Raw genomic sequence first — 16,005 nt, 5'->3', positions numbered from 1 at the left:
CCATAGTTCCCCCCTCCTGGTTCAGTGTATTTACTCCGGCAGAGCATCCTCCATGAACACCAGATAGACAGATTATTTTAAAAGGTGAAACCCAGGGACCTAGAGGGAAAGGTTCATTTCATCGAACTCAAGGGATCATGGAAATTTTTACTTTTTCAAATTAATGAAATCTTACAGAAACATTCATATTAGATTGTAGTTTTAATTATGACTAAACACATTCTTCATTTTGTTAACTAGATTTTTAACTGCTCGAAAACATTTTTTTTCCTCACTGTAGAAAAATAAAATAAATTTGAAAAACATATAGCCTTGCTAAACTCAGTTAATGTGAGTACTTCAGTGCAATGAAGCACAATGATTATAGAGAACAGCACTAGAAAACCATCTAGCTGAAATTAGACTAATCAATAAACTTACTTTTCATGTAAGTTTCCATCAGAATTAGCAAAGCACCAAGTATAAAATACAGTTAGCAAATGCAGATTTTTTTCATTTTTTTAACTTAAGCTATTATTAGCATTTAGCAAGTATGTTACTAGCAATTTTAATAATGATATAAATATTGTGCTCCACACTTTATATACTATAAAGATCAGTAGAATTCACTATTTTCTTAACTGGGCATTTGATAAGATGGATTATAGGAAATCATTAGCATGCATGACAATAGCTTTATCTCTGCAATTTAGTTCAGAGCATACAAAGTTCAAGTTCTCATGACTCACCTCACCAAGATGAGAATCTCCTAAGGGTCCTTTTGTTTCTGGATTAGCAATAATGATACGTACTCCTGGCAGGATCTATTGAAAGAAAACATGAGGTAGTAAGAAAGCAGGTACTGGCTTATGCAATCATATTCTGACTCTTTGTCCCCAAAGAACCTTCATTAAAAACTAGAAGAAATCCTTAAAAAGTTAAAGTAGACTTATAACATAAAAAACTAAAATAATCCATAGCTATAATAAATTCTGAGATATCTGGGAAATGCGACAAAACTTCTCTTTGTGAAAGTCCTCCACCAAACGTTCACCTACAATACAAAAATCCTACCAAATGGCCCCAGTCGCTCTGAGAGTACACATTAGGACAGACAAACCCCCCAGTGCTACCCACATCAACCTTTGACCTGAAAAAAGAAACCAGAGGAATTATGCAAACTCTTCAGGATGATGAGATGATCTCATGTAAGTGATGCTTAACCACTACAGAGATAGATGTTAAAACCTTAAAATAGAAAAGGAAGCATCCTCTGACTACTAATGTTTGCAGAGCTATGGACAGAGAGCTTTAGATGAGCATCCACAGCATCAAGAGCCATCGATGAGCAGGGAGTGCCTCAGGGGCTCAGTGCAGCACCGATGGCATGTTTTCTTCCTCCCAAAGACAGAGCACATTTAGCTGTAGACCTTGGTCACCAGCACATGGCCAGATACTGCAGCCAGAGGCAGAGCTGAGAGCAGCACCCCATCTCTGTGAGCTGGACCTGTGTCCTCACCCTGTCCCCACAGCGATGTCACCTCTGCAAGTGATCAGTAGCCCATGAGTTCAGTGTTGGTCATCTCTAACCAGTTCTTAGTGCAGGTAGGTCTACCTTGAGAGAACTGCCTGCACCAGTATCACATTTCCTGGCTGTTTCAAGAGTGAGATGCAGGGGATGAAATACCTTCTTTTTGCATAAAAGAAGGAAATGATTTTTACATGAAAGAGGGAGGTACAGCTTCTGAGAGGGCAGTAACGCAAAAGTTACCACCGTTGTGCTGTAACCTCAACAATAAAGGAAGGACATCAATCTGCACAGCTGATAACGCCTTCCCCAGCACCACTTTTATGCAAAAATGAACAGAAATGGATATTTAGTGAAAACATTTACCATAAAAGGTACATGTAAATCCTCTTTCAGTACTTACTTTTCCAGACTCCATGAGAGGCAAACTATGTGGAGATCCTCTTTCGACTAAACGAACTCTGTAAAATACACGTAAAATAATATGCATAATACATAGTTGCGTTTATTTGCTTTTCATTAACATTTATTTCTAAAAGGAATGGTTAATGGTTGCAGAGTTTAATGCTACTTAAGGAAGAGATGAAGTTTATATCCTGTAGAACATAATCAGACCCAATGTTTTATATTAGTCAAGACTTATGCTTGGGAAAATAATGAAAAAAAGATGCGTGTGAACGTTTTCTTAAATAATAAATTCTTCAAATGTAGTTGGTGCCTTTTATTTGGTTTTGATAGACTTTTGTAAATGGAATTCCATGTAAAAATTTATTCACGACGAGAGGGATCTAAAATATTAATTTCCCAAAGGAACATCATAAAAGCCAGGGTACAAACTCAAAAGCATGTGAGCTGAGTGAGCAACCACATTCCACAAGTATCTAACAGTTAAAATCAAAATCATATCAAAATAACTCATAATCTGGCCTCAGCTTCAAATCTGCATTTGCAATCTTTTCATTGTTTTCAATGGACAGTGGTTGATAAACATTTTAATATTAAGAAAAATAATTTAATGAAAAATGTTATTACTACTGTTATTTCTCTGAGTGTGGTTTTCTGGTCCTCTCTCTTCCTTAGAGAAATTATTTTCCCATTAAAGCAACAGGAATAGCATCTCTCCTTCAGTGGTATGATGGTCTGAAAGGAAATATCTCATTTAACCTTAGAAAAGTACTCAGTAGGTTAGAATGGAAGAGACTTTCAGGTCCTAAAATAGCTCAGCCAATAGATGGCAAAGAAAATTTGGTAACATCTAGGCATTCCTGTATCCTAAGTAAGTAACTTAGAAGTTCTAACAACCATGAAAACCTTAAACTTCCCATTCATGAAAATTATTCATAATCCACTTAACCAAGCTAAATCTGGACTGGTGTCCAAAGAGCTGTTCTTACCTCTCTCCTCCACTCAGTTCCTGATATTAGAAAGGAAAAAAACAATACAAGATGCCTAAAAACCAACCCTGTAAAAGGTAAAGATGAAACATCAGAAGACAAGAAGACATAGTTGGGAGCAGATGGGTGGAGACCTGGATCCAGTTAAGCTGCTCATAAAACTGCAGTCTGTTAGCAGTCACGATAGATCTTTTTTGGACTGTTTTGAGGTCTTTTTATAGCCAGAGTACCACAGTGCTCAGTTTGGGAAAGGAGAGATGAGACACAGAGAGACCTCAGTTTGAAATCCCTTTGGAGAAGAAGAAAGCTTTGGCAAGTTCAAACCCTCAACATAAAGGAGACGTAAAAAGATCTTTTTTTTTTCCCTTTTTTTCCCCCACTATTTCTTTGCTCCAAGAGTCTTCTATAAAAGATAGGACTGTTGAGGTCAAGGGAGGAATAGTGAATAGTGTTTTATCTGCAGTTCTAGAAAGCCTCTCAACCTTGATGGATGGGGCAGGGCTAAGCCCTGAGACATTGCACATCAGTGTGAACAGCTCCTCACACTAGCAGAAAGATACAACCCAAATACCCAGCAATTTCAGATGGCTTTTCCAAGTCATTCTGAGATGAAAAGGATGTAAAGTGCCCTACAAGGGGGACTTCCTGGAGCAGGCACAATTAGGCAGCTGCAGCCTGACCTGCAAGGTGTATAACAGGAACAACTTTCCAACATTTGTTCAACAGCCACAAAACTCACAGACAGAGCCTGAAGCACTAATTGCCACTTCTGTGTGTTACCTTTAATGTTACATTGTCCTTGTTTTACACTGTCCTTGTTTTACTCTCTGAAACCTCTGTTGTGCTACAGGTGTGCACAAATGCCTGTGTTTTCTACAACATTTTCTGCTGAGCCTCCCACCAGCAGTAGAGTCCCCACTGGATTCACGGCAAAAGCTGTGAAGCTACAACATCCATCTGTTCATCCAGGGACACAGATACAGGGCAGCAGAAACCCAGCTCACAGGAGCTTCACTAGAAGGTGTGTGTGCAAGGTTAAATTAATGGTAATCTACATCAGCCACGCTTGTTTTGCTGTTCGAATGGCAGCCAAATCATAGGGATTTAGGAGTATTCAGCAAAGGTTGTAAAAATAACTCTCTGTATATTGAAATGACATGAAATATTTCAAAAACCAGTTGTTACTAATGCCTACATATTTCTGCCTTTGTATACATTTCTTTGTTCTGTAAAATCCATATTAGTGTAGAAACAGAAAATGTCTTGAACTGAGTTTTTCCAAACAACTGATATCTCTATCTTGCAATAGATATTTGCAGAGAGGTAGTTATTTTTGGAAGAACTAGTCATCATCTTATCCACTTGGTACCTCCTTTAACAGGCAGTTATCTTACCTATTATTTATGAACATTTGTCAAATGGAGATGATCTTAAAAAAAAGACAATTTAATAAACCTCAGCCATAAGCACTGTTAAGAGGGATGGTGTAACCAAGGTCAGGAACTACTTTATATAATTTAAGTTACATTTAAAGACAATTCTATTTGGATAACAGTAGCAAAAAAACCTCTGGGGCAGGAAAACTGTATGTCAGAACTGTCCAGCTGCCCAGAGATACTGCTGGCCTTTGTTCCCTTCCCATCATTAAGACATTTTCTCCGTGAAGTGTTGCTGAACTCCAGGCCTAGCAAAACACATATAATAAAGTGATACATTCAATAGTCAATGGCGTTGAGTACTGGAAATGAATCAACAGTCATAAATCTGACAACCTCCTCTTTGCTTTCAGCATCTTTGCTTCTCATCTTGTTCTTATTATCACCATCATATTCTTCTAGTTTCTTTCTCCACCTATTTCATTTAGCCTTGTCTGATTTTTTCGCACATGATGATCCAGAAGGTGCAATTTCTCAGTTTCCAGCTCTGTTAAACCTCTCCCACTCTTTGCTCACCACCTCAAATCCCTACAGAGTTCTCATGGCAGTGCACTAAATATAGAAACGGCATTTCCTGGAGGTTTTCTGCAAGGGTCCTGTGAGCACTCAAACCATTGGATTCCTTTCTAAAAAGTTTCTGCTAAGCTCACAATCCATTTGGGAACATGCTATTAAACCTCTAAAAAACCCAAACTAATAAAAGATATTTTGCCACAAAGAGATTTCAAAAAAATATAAGTTAGACATGACATTCTGATGCTACCAGCTTTTATCTGCATACTTAATTTTAAATCTGTAATAGTCTTATTAAATCTACTGGGATTAGATACTGTGAATAAATTATGGCTATTAGGCAATAATTTTTAAAATTAGTTTTACTGTGTCTCAGCATAAAATAATTCAATTGTTCCCACTCTTTCCCAAGAGATTTCCACTTTTCCACTAACAAACACAGACAGTAGACACACTTGAGAACTTCTTTGCTTCCCTTCTAAGTGAACAGCACCACTATCAAGGTTGGTCTGATGATTAAGAGTTGGTCTGGTAGGCAAACTAAAAATGAAGAATACCCCGTCAGACCCCTAATAAGAACCCCTCTGAATTACAGCTCCTTACAGTCTCCTTAGGACAATGTTAGCAAATCGTCTCCAAATTCACAAATAATCATAACGTGCTCCCAGGCAGCAGAGGTCCAGAAAGGACAAGTCCTGTTTCTCTGCAGTGCTCCAGTCATTCTTTGTTAGGAGTGAAAACAGCCTCTTACGAAGTGAGTACAAAGCCTTCCCACTGCTTTCTGCTGCCTTCAAGTCTTGCTGGGAAGGGCAGAGGAGAACGTGGCAGTAGAGCCAGACTGGGCAAAGAGCCTGAAAATCAAGTGGATGGGAGAAAACATGCTGCCTTTGGGCGTGAAAGATACTTTTGCACCTTCTGGTGGTTTGCAGCCAAGCTGAGAGGGAAAACATAAATGAGAGACCCAATCTAGGGCAGACACGGGGTTTCTCTCCCACCAAAATGTATGATTGAAAGGGAGAGAGAGAAGATGATTAAGAATTGTTTCACTGTTGCAAAGCTGTAAGCAATGATGATATGCAATGAATCTGTAATATTTACACAGAATAGTATAGGAGAGTATATTTTTCATAATTCTTTTCCACTGGTCCTTAAGAATTTTTTCTTAAAAAGAGATCTGTCCAGTTGAGAAAGCTGCCTATGTTTCAAAGTCTGGCTACCAGGTTTTAATAGGGAATACAGCTACTCCACCAGTATATGCCAAACTTCTTTTCTTGCTACAATTTAATATATTGAACAGATTTCATCTTTAAACCAAACACTTACTATAGAAAAGTAGGAATGAAATCTGACTTCAGAACAAAAACTGGACAGCTATAACTAACTGAGCACTGTAATCACTGTGCAGCAAAGGGCTCTTGAAATAGAGTAATGATGTCTTTCTGCCCAACTATCTTATACGAAACTGCAAATTTTGCTTATGCTCCTTTTTAGATCTGGTCCATTTTGGTGATGAAAACTCTCCAAAATATACTGCACAGCTTGCTAGTACTTCACACTAATCAGAGAGTTTGTCAGCAGAGCTATTAAATATTGCTTTGGGAATCTGCAGGGGCTGGCGTGTGTGGAGTGGTACCAACCAACACTACAGTGCCAAAACTGGGCAATCCTTCAAAGCTGGCTGTGCTGTGGCTCTGAGAAAGACTTTGGAATCTGTGATTCTAATAGAGATGGAAAGAAGCTATGAGGTCATCCAAGTCTTGCTCTCTGCCAAAAAAAGATTGCTCCCTGCAGTGCACTTTTGAGTGCTTTGTCTGCTCCTGTTACAGTATTTCAACTGATGGGGCTTCTTCCACGTCCCTTCAGAGCTGAATTTATTTCCAATTCAGGAACCTTTTTCACTTTGCAATGCTTGGCATGAACCAATCTTAGCTTCCTCTTGTTATTTCTTACTACCTCTCCACGTCCAATTCAAAAGAGCTCTTCCCAGTGTGCCCTTTCTTTTTCAATATAACTCAGCTGAAGAGATTGGCTTTTACCCTAACACTTGGTCAAACCCCACGTCTTGAACTTTTTTCTTTCCTTTATAGCCATTTCCTCAAAGCTGAGCTATGGTAACTGCTCTCCTTCTCCCTGCCCATGTGCCAACATCTTCTGTCTGCGGGGCTTGGGCACTGGAGCACTTCCATCGTCTCCAGCTCGTATTTCTCTGCCTGCCCCACCAACCCTTCCTCCTCTCTGGAGCAGTCTGTTTTCATACCATGTCACTTTGCAGTCATGTCAGCTTGGAAATCCAACTTTTTGGTTTCTTTACTACCAGCTATTTTGCAATCTGATTTCTTTCAGTGGTTGTTTGGGGATGTTACTACTCTTGAAAACAAAGCCTAGAGGAAACCAGGTAGGATGTGATGAACATATAATCTAATATACAGATTGAAAATACAAAGTATATAAGTCCCCTCCTTGCCCACAGTCTTTCTGTGGCAGAAAGCAACAGCCAGTGGTCTCTGGCCTCATTCCAGGCCTATTTCTTAAGTTCTCCTGCTGATTGTCATCTTACATTAGAAGTTAAGCTTGTGGGGAGAAAGTGGATATTTTCTTATCCTGAAAGAAATTCATGGTTTGAAAATTTTTGTGCATTAAACTGGAACAGAAAAAGTTAAATATACACAGAAGTTGTAAATGGAATCTGAAAAAATGTGGCAGGTTGGAAAAAGGTTATTTATGTTTAATATTTCGAGTTTTTTGTTTTGTTTTGAAATTAAGTTAATTAACTCTTCAAACTGAAAATGCTTTAGCCACCATCAAGAACAAAACCTCAAAAGTTACAGTAATGGGTTTTGATCACTCTAAGTATTCTAAATTTTCCTTAAGCTGAAGGAAAATTTCTTTCAGCTGTTCAATTAGCTGAAAAAGATCTGTCAAAACCGACTCTTCTGAATTCAACACAATGGTCTTCCTGGTGAAAAAAAGACAATTCACTAGAAATTGTAACCAAAATCTAATTGCAAGGCATTTAATGCCAGAGATCCTTTATGTTGCTATATCCACAGTGACTTCCCAGTGCTGGCTCAAACGACTAAGAACTATTGCCATCAACAACACCTTTCGGACATATATTGCTTCCCAGTGCTGAGATGGTGCCTGGGTAAGACTGATGGTGGGAATGGGCTCATGCAGCCTGTTCTCATTTTCTGTAGTTAGAAGGATGGGCACTGTAGGTAACACTGGGATCCTGGACTGGGGTCAGGGCTCTTTGACTCTCAAGACTTTCAGTGCATTTTCTCTTTACTCAAAGAACTAAATGTTTCTACATAAACTGTTGCAGAATTAAGTCAATTAGCTCATTGTACCAAAAAATGGAAATATGGATCAAAGGACATAAGCTCTGCCTTCCAAATTGACATACACGGTTCAAATAACCAGACCAGAAAAATAGGAAAATTGCACAGCTGAATACGTAGGGTGAAGGGGAAATCTAGATAATGAAGAAGTTTCCCTGCATCATCCTGATTTCCTCAGAGCAGTTTTTCTCACATGACATGATAAATTCAGATAACGGATAAACACAACTGAGACTGAAAAGGGACTTCTGGATTGAGGCAAACTTCAACCAATGAAATGAAAAACCATTAAATCTTATGTATGTCTAGGACATATTTTAATCCTGTTAATTTGATAATCAACAAGAATTAGCACTAAATCACTTCCTTTAATGTTAGGAATACTTCACTATAAACCCAAATTACACTTCATGCGCCAAATTCCCTGAGGTCAAAAGAAAATAGCTTCCAATCCTTCAGATGACTGAACAAAGCTGCAGGAAAGGTTACACAACTATTTAAGACAGTTCAGAAAGCTGCAAAGGGATCAAAATGAGGCAGGAACTCTGGTTCAGGAAGGGAATACTCAAAGCTTCACAGATTAAAAAGAGGCAATAGCAATTTTATCATAAAAGACTATAGGAATATGTAAAAAAAGTAAGTCACAGTTATGTCTGTTTTCAGCCTTGAAGTACTTTAAAATGTTCAGCTTTCATTACACATTAAATTTGTTTAAATTAACTTTGCACATTGTGTAAAGCACAATACACAACTATTTCAAGAGAACCCCGTGGACTAGGGCTCTGAAGAATTTGGTCTCCTGCCTTGCACCTCCTGAGCCCCATCAGGCACAGCATCATCTTTCTCTGTGCTTCAGGTTCACATTTGCAAAACCAAGCCTAATTGCTGCTCTAGCTGTTATCTTTTTATTCAGATTACAAACCTCTCAGGAGATGGTGTTTATCACTAATTGTTTTTGCAGCACTTTTCATAATCACAGTTGTGATCTGACAATTCTGTTTAATGCAATATGCTTTTTCTATTTTGTAACCCTTTGTCTTCCCAGTTCTAATTGAGAGAAAGAGACTCTACATATAGGGAAAACTTTCATTATAACGAACTTGGGATACGAAAAATGCCCTCAACTAATGGAATTAGATTATCTGTTGTTAACAAATTATGGAAATTATTTTAGCTTTGCCAATGAAATATTCATATTCTACATTCACACAATGTAATCAAAGGTGGAACTTCTGAAATCAAATATTTTTTCTTTAACCTGTCCCCTTATCTTGTCCAACCTCCAAAGTTCCTACCACCAGCTGACTCACAATGCATTTTTGGGGAAGAAGTTGCAAAAATTTCTATTTAAAAACAACTAGGGACATTTCCTGTGCGTGGAACACTAAAACATGGAGCTACTTTTCCAGTTGAATCAAAACTGCAGATGAGCACTCTGAAGAAAAGGTCAGCAGTGCCACGAGCAGCAGTGCCTTGTACACCTGCAAGCACTGAAAAGGGACTGTCCTGCCACAGGAAACTTGCTGGGAACGCTGGCTGAGCTTCCCGAGATTCTTTGGTTAAGCAAACCATCCTCTGCAAGCAGACACTTCTAGTATATGCCCCACTAAAAAGGTTATGTGAGGCTTGAGGCAACGTATTAAGGACTACTGAAGGGAGCCATTTAAGAGGATATTACATCTCTAACCAAGTTAGTGACATACCCTTACATAAATAAAGGATACTTTTACTGTTCAGAGCTCTCCTTCCCAAGCCTAACCATTCAGTATTCCTTCACTGACAGACTTTTCTGACAGCAGGAGCCAAACGAGTGCCTGAGGCTAGCAAGCTGGAGTGGGTCCCAAAGGTGACAGAGCCCATTTCCCAGGGGTAACCACCATCATAGCACTCTCTGCTGAATTATTTGTCACAAAAAACTGACAGCATGTGGGATGGCAAAAGCCTTGTCCTCCTGCAAAGGCTGGCAAGAGAAGAGAGGAAAGGAAAGAGGAATGGAGAGCACTTAAGCAGCTCCACCTCTTACAGCACACTACAATCTGTGTCTAGGCCTGTAGAAGCTACAAAGCCTTGTTCCAATTTTACATGTATTCATTAAGTATTTTTCCTTCCAAAGCAGATGCCTTGTGAAATGCACTCTAAGGCAGCAGTATGGGAAAGCAGCACTTTTTCCTCCACTACTGAAAAAGTAAATGTGCCCTATGCTGATCACTTTTGGCATTTTTAAAGAGTCCCTGTTTAGTGTTCCATTAGCAGTATATACCAAAGTGAGAGAAAACAGATTATGTTTCAGAATACGTTATCTGCAAAAATCAAATACATAATACATTTTTTTATTATTACATGTCTTAATACATGTTATTAAGACACTCCTGTAGCTGTGCAGCTAGACTCATGGCAAACTCTGGGAGAGTGAAAAAAAGAAGTATGGCTTGTAGGGAACAAAAAAGGAAGACTTTTTAATAAATCTTTCTCAGAAATGTGAGCAGCCAGATTGTTTTATCAATTCCCAGATTCCATGAGAAGCATAACTGAAAGAGTAACCTGCAACACCAAAGAAGCCCAGTACACCCAGAAATGGGAAATTCTTTTTTTTTTTTAACCATGTCAGGTACTCTTAAGGAATAAATATGTTGGTGTATTTTCATGAGATAGAAATTTAATAAACAGTAAAATTCCTAATAATTTACTGAAATTTAATTATTTCAGTAAAGTTATTGGGAAGTTAAAAACTGGTTTGGAAGAACAAAGGAAAATGGAAACATTTTCCATTTAGTTCTTTTACTTGTACTTGAAGAATGACATGTAAATGGCACTTGCAGACAACAACACAAATGTTCAACTGCAGTTCACCTACTTTCCTGGAAAGCTGCAGCTTTTTGTTTTCCCTTTGTCTTTGTCTTACTTGGTGCACATAACAGTATTCTCTTTCCCCTAAGCCCTCCAGGGAAATATAACTGGAATTTCTTGATTTCTAGTTAAAGTATGCTAAACCACATCCTCTCTCAAAAACTGTATTTAGAGCCAACTCCTATTGTCCTGTTTCACTAAAGTCATAAAATACTTATCCCTTGAAGACAACTTTATCAAGGAAGAAACAGACCTGCTTCAAGGGAGGAAATACTTCAATAGCTAGTAATCTTGCCTTAGAAAGCAAACCAATTACTTTGTAGGGTTCCCACCCCCCTAGTTATTGGATGTTTCTGCCTTTCTCCTGCCCTGCAATAGAAGTTGTGTTATGCCCAGAGAAATGAAGCATCTTTCAAAGCTCTTTAAATAGATACATTTACAAATTTTGTTATAATTCAATTCTTATGTGGAAACAGTGCAATTTCTTAAAAAATTTTTGCTCCTCTTCAGTTTTCCAGGTCATCAGCTTTATTCCTAATAACTCACTATTCAGCACATCAAGTCTCTTAGTTTGTTCCCCAGTACACTCGGGAACAGCAAGAGAGAACCCTTCCTCCATTCTAGGTAGACCAGGACTTCTCCTACAAGTCAGAATTAGAAGTGTTCATATGATGCTTATCAGCCCAAATTAACTTTTTTTTTCTGGGAGATTTGTTTCCCATAGATCCGAAACAGTGCCAAGGGGATTTTTGAGATAGCAGTGTTTGCACGGCAGAAAAAAACCCCAATGCTGCTAAAAGGCAAAGGTTGTATCTTCTGAGCAAAAACATGAAGGAGGGTTTTGCCAACACCATGACAAACAGCCTAAACTCTCAAATGAGGTTCAGCAAATTAATGGCAAAATGCGCAAAAGCCTGGCATTTCTACAGACTCCTCAAGACCAAACTGCATCATTTCTTACCATACTTATATCTTTGAGGGACTCAGGTTTTATTTTAAAGACCTCACGTCCTCCTCCTCTAACTGAGTTACCTCTATTGACTTCATAAGGGTGGAAGTCTTTTCCCTTTTTTATGAAAAAAACTGTTTCTACAGATAACAGGAAACCCCCAAACAGCTAAAGCAACAGACAATCCTAAAAAAGCATGAGTGATGTGTAAAACTTGGAATTGGAGCCACCCATATGAGAAGATCTTTGAAGCTCAAGATGGCCAGAACGGTGGTGTTGGAGGCAGTACTTGACAATTCCATTTGCAAAACGAGCTTATTGCAAAGCATTCTGAGGCTGATGCCGGGGGGTGTCTATGTTTTGAACAGTTTACCAGGTATACAGCACTTTACATCTCAAAATACTCTATGCCTTTTCCCTACCCAATTTCTCAAAGGTGGCTGGGTGTCAAAAGAGTGTAATGATAGATTTTAACTACCCCTTTGGACCCCACACAGTGAATAATTGAGGACTGGGATTTTCTTTAAGCTGTAACTGGGTTTTGTAGGCTGGAAAGGAGCTGGAAAAGCCCTGCTCTCCAGCATCAAGGGAGCACTCTTCAAAGTTCCTCTTTTGCAACCATTGGCTTTCAAGTATGATTAATCAATTAAAGTTTCACAGAAGGTAACTATTTCACTGTCACTTCCATTAGCATGTCTCCTTCTGGCACACCTCCCCCCCATCTCTTTTCCCTACTATGTGACTATAAAATGGTTCTCCTCCACGCTGTGACTGTGTTACAGAGCACTGCTGTGGCTACAGCTTAGCCAACAATTTAGCTAAGCAGTTTTTTGTCTGGTAACTCTGTAATAAGAGTATTTTTCAAGGTAGATGGAATAGAAGTGTTTGAGAATAAAATAGAAAAGCTCCTGTGGCTTTGTTGCTTGGTATTACCCAAAACAATGTATACACAACATGAAAGTTTCAGTAAAATACAGAGGAGAAGGATAAACAACTGACAGCCAGAATAAAAGGCTATTTTTCTGCTCCTGCATGAAGTCTGAAATGCTGGAATATATTAAAATGAAGCCAAAGCCTTAACTGATTCCTTTTGACAGAGCCTGGATTTGAGTCTGGGCTCAATGTATAAGCAATCTATAAAAATAAATCCTAAGTAACTGTTTTCTCATATCTTTGAAACACTACAAGTGTTCCCTCTTTTCTTGGGGAATGAGATTCAGAATTTCCATCCTCTGAAATCACCTTTCTCAGGAAGACAACGAAGGACGTTCAAAGGTCTCTGAATACCCCCAAAATCCAAAATAAAATATTAGGTTTAGCACAATGTACAAATGACTTCCTAAGAAATCAAGTCTGCTAATGACTTCAATATATACAAGGTCACTTTTTTTTAAAGAGAGAGACTAATTTGCATCACTCCAAGAAAATGTCAGTGACCACATGAGAAGACACCTATTTGTGCAGCTCCAAAGACTGCTTGTTTAATCAATAGAGAGGGTGATCAGGTTAAAATAATTGTTCTAATGATGGAGTGGGAGTATTTAAATGAGAGAATATAGATATCACAAGGCACACATTGAATAACAGCTAGACTCAAAAATTAATAACTTGAACACAAATACACCCTGTACTTTTCCTGTCCTTTTAAAATAAACTCTGATATCAAAGTAGATTTTTTGTTGCTCCAGTTAGGGCAGAATGGTGGGGTTTATATTCTTTTTTTTTCTTTATGGATAAGATTTTGCTATAGAGGAGAATATTAGGATGCAAGCGGATGTTTATCTTTACAGGATTTGCATGGAATTGAAACTTTAGGAGAAGATCAATGATCTCCCTCAGCCATCACCATATGGATCCTTCAGCTCACTATTTAAAATTTCTGAGGAAATCCTCCATACAGCATGAAAGATATAGATACACAGGAAAAGAAATACCGATGTCAAAAATCAGAGAAAAAAATTCAAAACAGTCAAAATATTTCAATGATTTTCATCCTATTTTATTCCTTATTCATACCAGTTTAGTTTCAAGATAATTTCAAAATCTAAATTAGCAGATTAAAACAGTAACATTTTGAAAACATCTTTGAATGATTCTAAAAGAAAATATGGTTTAGGATATTTGCAAATACGTTGAAACACTTGAAAATCCAGTCTGACCTGCTGCAGAACAATTAAAAATGTTTTTGCCCTGTGAAAGAAAAAAATATTTTGGAATCACATGAGGTCTATTCTCAGTTTGATGAATTGGTTTGTTTTGCCATTAAATAATTTTTCTACCAAGAACTAATCCACTGTTAAGGATGAGGAGGCTATGAAATGTTTCTACTAATATCATACATATATTTTTTTGCTGGACACTTTTAATTTTATAAACATATGTACATATTGTTTTAGAACAACCTTGATAAGAGGGATGCTTGGGCTTTAAACATACATCTTTACTGGTACACAAGGCTTCAAATGCTAACAAAGCCAACAACTTTTAAGTACAGGGTGTTTTGGTATGATGAGAAAAGGCTTTCTCTCTCTCTCTCTTTTATCTTCCAAGCACTTCTCAGCTTTTAGCATATTTAGGTATCTTGCACCTAACCACTTGAAAAGCTTTCTGAGGAGAACATGACTGGCCTAAAATGATGACGGAATGATCTGAAAACCAGCACTTTAGATAGCAGGACAAGAATATGTATATATTTATTCTATTCATTTTTCTCTTTTGTGGGGAAATGGGAGTAAAATTGTTTTCCCAGAGGCAGAGAAATGCAGCAATGACCTGACAGGATGCTCATGCCTGGAGTTCTGCTGCCTCTGCCCTCCCTGCAGATGCCAGATCATGCACCAGGAAGCATTAATCCACCTACTTTGCTTTTTGGACCTGAGTTAACCTCTCTAAACCGCACTTCACTGCAGTGCAGAGGCATATCACCCACTTGGTGGATAACTCAGGAGTCTTCTCCTGTTTTTTATTAAAAGCCCACGTGGGACTTGCCTGTCTTTGCTCACTCTTTCTTGGCCATCCTGAGGACACTCTGACTTTTAGAAAATCAGTAAGATGCCAAGTACAACAATACTGATGACCTGCCACCAAGAGCAAGCCAGAGCTGTATATTCTTGCTTTTAGGATGCTACTCAATTTCCAAAAAAAAGGTATCCTAATGCCATTTGAGACAGTACAGGGTGCCTGGGACATCTCATTAGGGCTAGCAAATACAATGTGAGCTCCATGGGAGACCCTGCGGGAGCAGCTGTAGCATCTAGAACTGCATTAGATGCTCACAGTCAGGCAGTCAAGCCTTTTTCCAGTATCAGAACCGACACCAGCCACTGACCAAGTGGTTGCACCCCTTGGTAAAAGTTTCCTGAACTTCCAGGTGAGCCCAGTACTACGGTCAGAGTCCCAGCAGCTAAACCAATGGGCTGGTAGCTCAAAACCACACAGAGACACACAAAAAGGTGTTTGAAAAACTCCACCCTCATCTAGGAAGCAAATCATGCAAATCCAGTGAGAGCTGGGAGGAACCATCTCATTTGGTTGACCAACCACCCCTAGATCTCCACACAGATTGTACATAGCACAGGTATTTTGACCGAAACTCCTATAAAAAAATGACATTTTCCTAAGCTGTGAAGTATGTGAATACATCATTACCAGATGAACTTGAAATAGTTGTATTCGAACTGGTTATTATTTTTATAGATGAGACGAGGATTTGAATCATTTCAAAGATTCAGCTGGTTTTTGAAGCAACTAAAAGTGTTATCATGCCAAGAAAAAAAAATTGCGTTCTGTCCTTTTCAAACTTTGGAAAACCTACTCTAAAATGTAAATGATGAAAAACATTTTCCCACATTAAGTGTACAGTGTAAATTTTTCGTATTTTTGGGGGACTGACTGGCCTGCAAAGACTCAGTGGGTTGTTAGTACACGGTCTCACAGTGATGTACAGCACTCTTTCAGTTATTGTTTAGTACTAGGGACATTCAGTTCTACTAAAATGGTTAGAAGTAGCAAGTATGAA

General features: G+C 38.4%; 1 protein-coding gene across 5 annotated transcripts in view; it reads right to left on the bottom strand.

The window, feature by feature from the left end:
- The window catches only part of DIP2C (disco interacting protein 2 homolog C), a 310,293-nt gene that overhangs the window by 9,601 nt on the left and 284,687 nt on the right, over window positions 1-16,005 (bottom strand). For all 5 annotated transcript variants that reach the window (XM_051812854.1, XM_051812853.1, XM_051812855.1 and 2 more), the window contains 2 exons: window positions 1,911-1,968; window positions 729-803 (listed from right to left, as the gene is read on the bottom strand). In XM_051812854.1, coding sequence (XP_051668814.1) covers window positions 729-803; window positions 1,911-1,968 — 133 coding nt within the window. The remainder of the gene's footprint in view (window positions 1-728; window positions 804-1,910; window positions 1,969-16,005) is intronic.

This window comes from Manacus candei, unplaced genomic scaffold, assembly GCF_025592945.1.
Source record: "Manacus candei isolate 608988 ecotype Guabito, Panama unplaced genomic scaffold, ASM2559294v1 h1tg000089l, whole genome shotgun sequence".
Lineage (NCBI taxonomy): Eukaryota > Metazoa > Chordata > Aves > Passeriformes > Pipridae > Manacus > Manacus candei.
The sequence above is the reverse complement of the archived record's forward strand: the minus strand, read 5'-3'. Positions and strand labels throughout refer to the sequence as shown.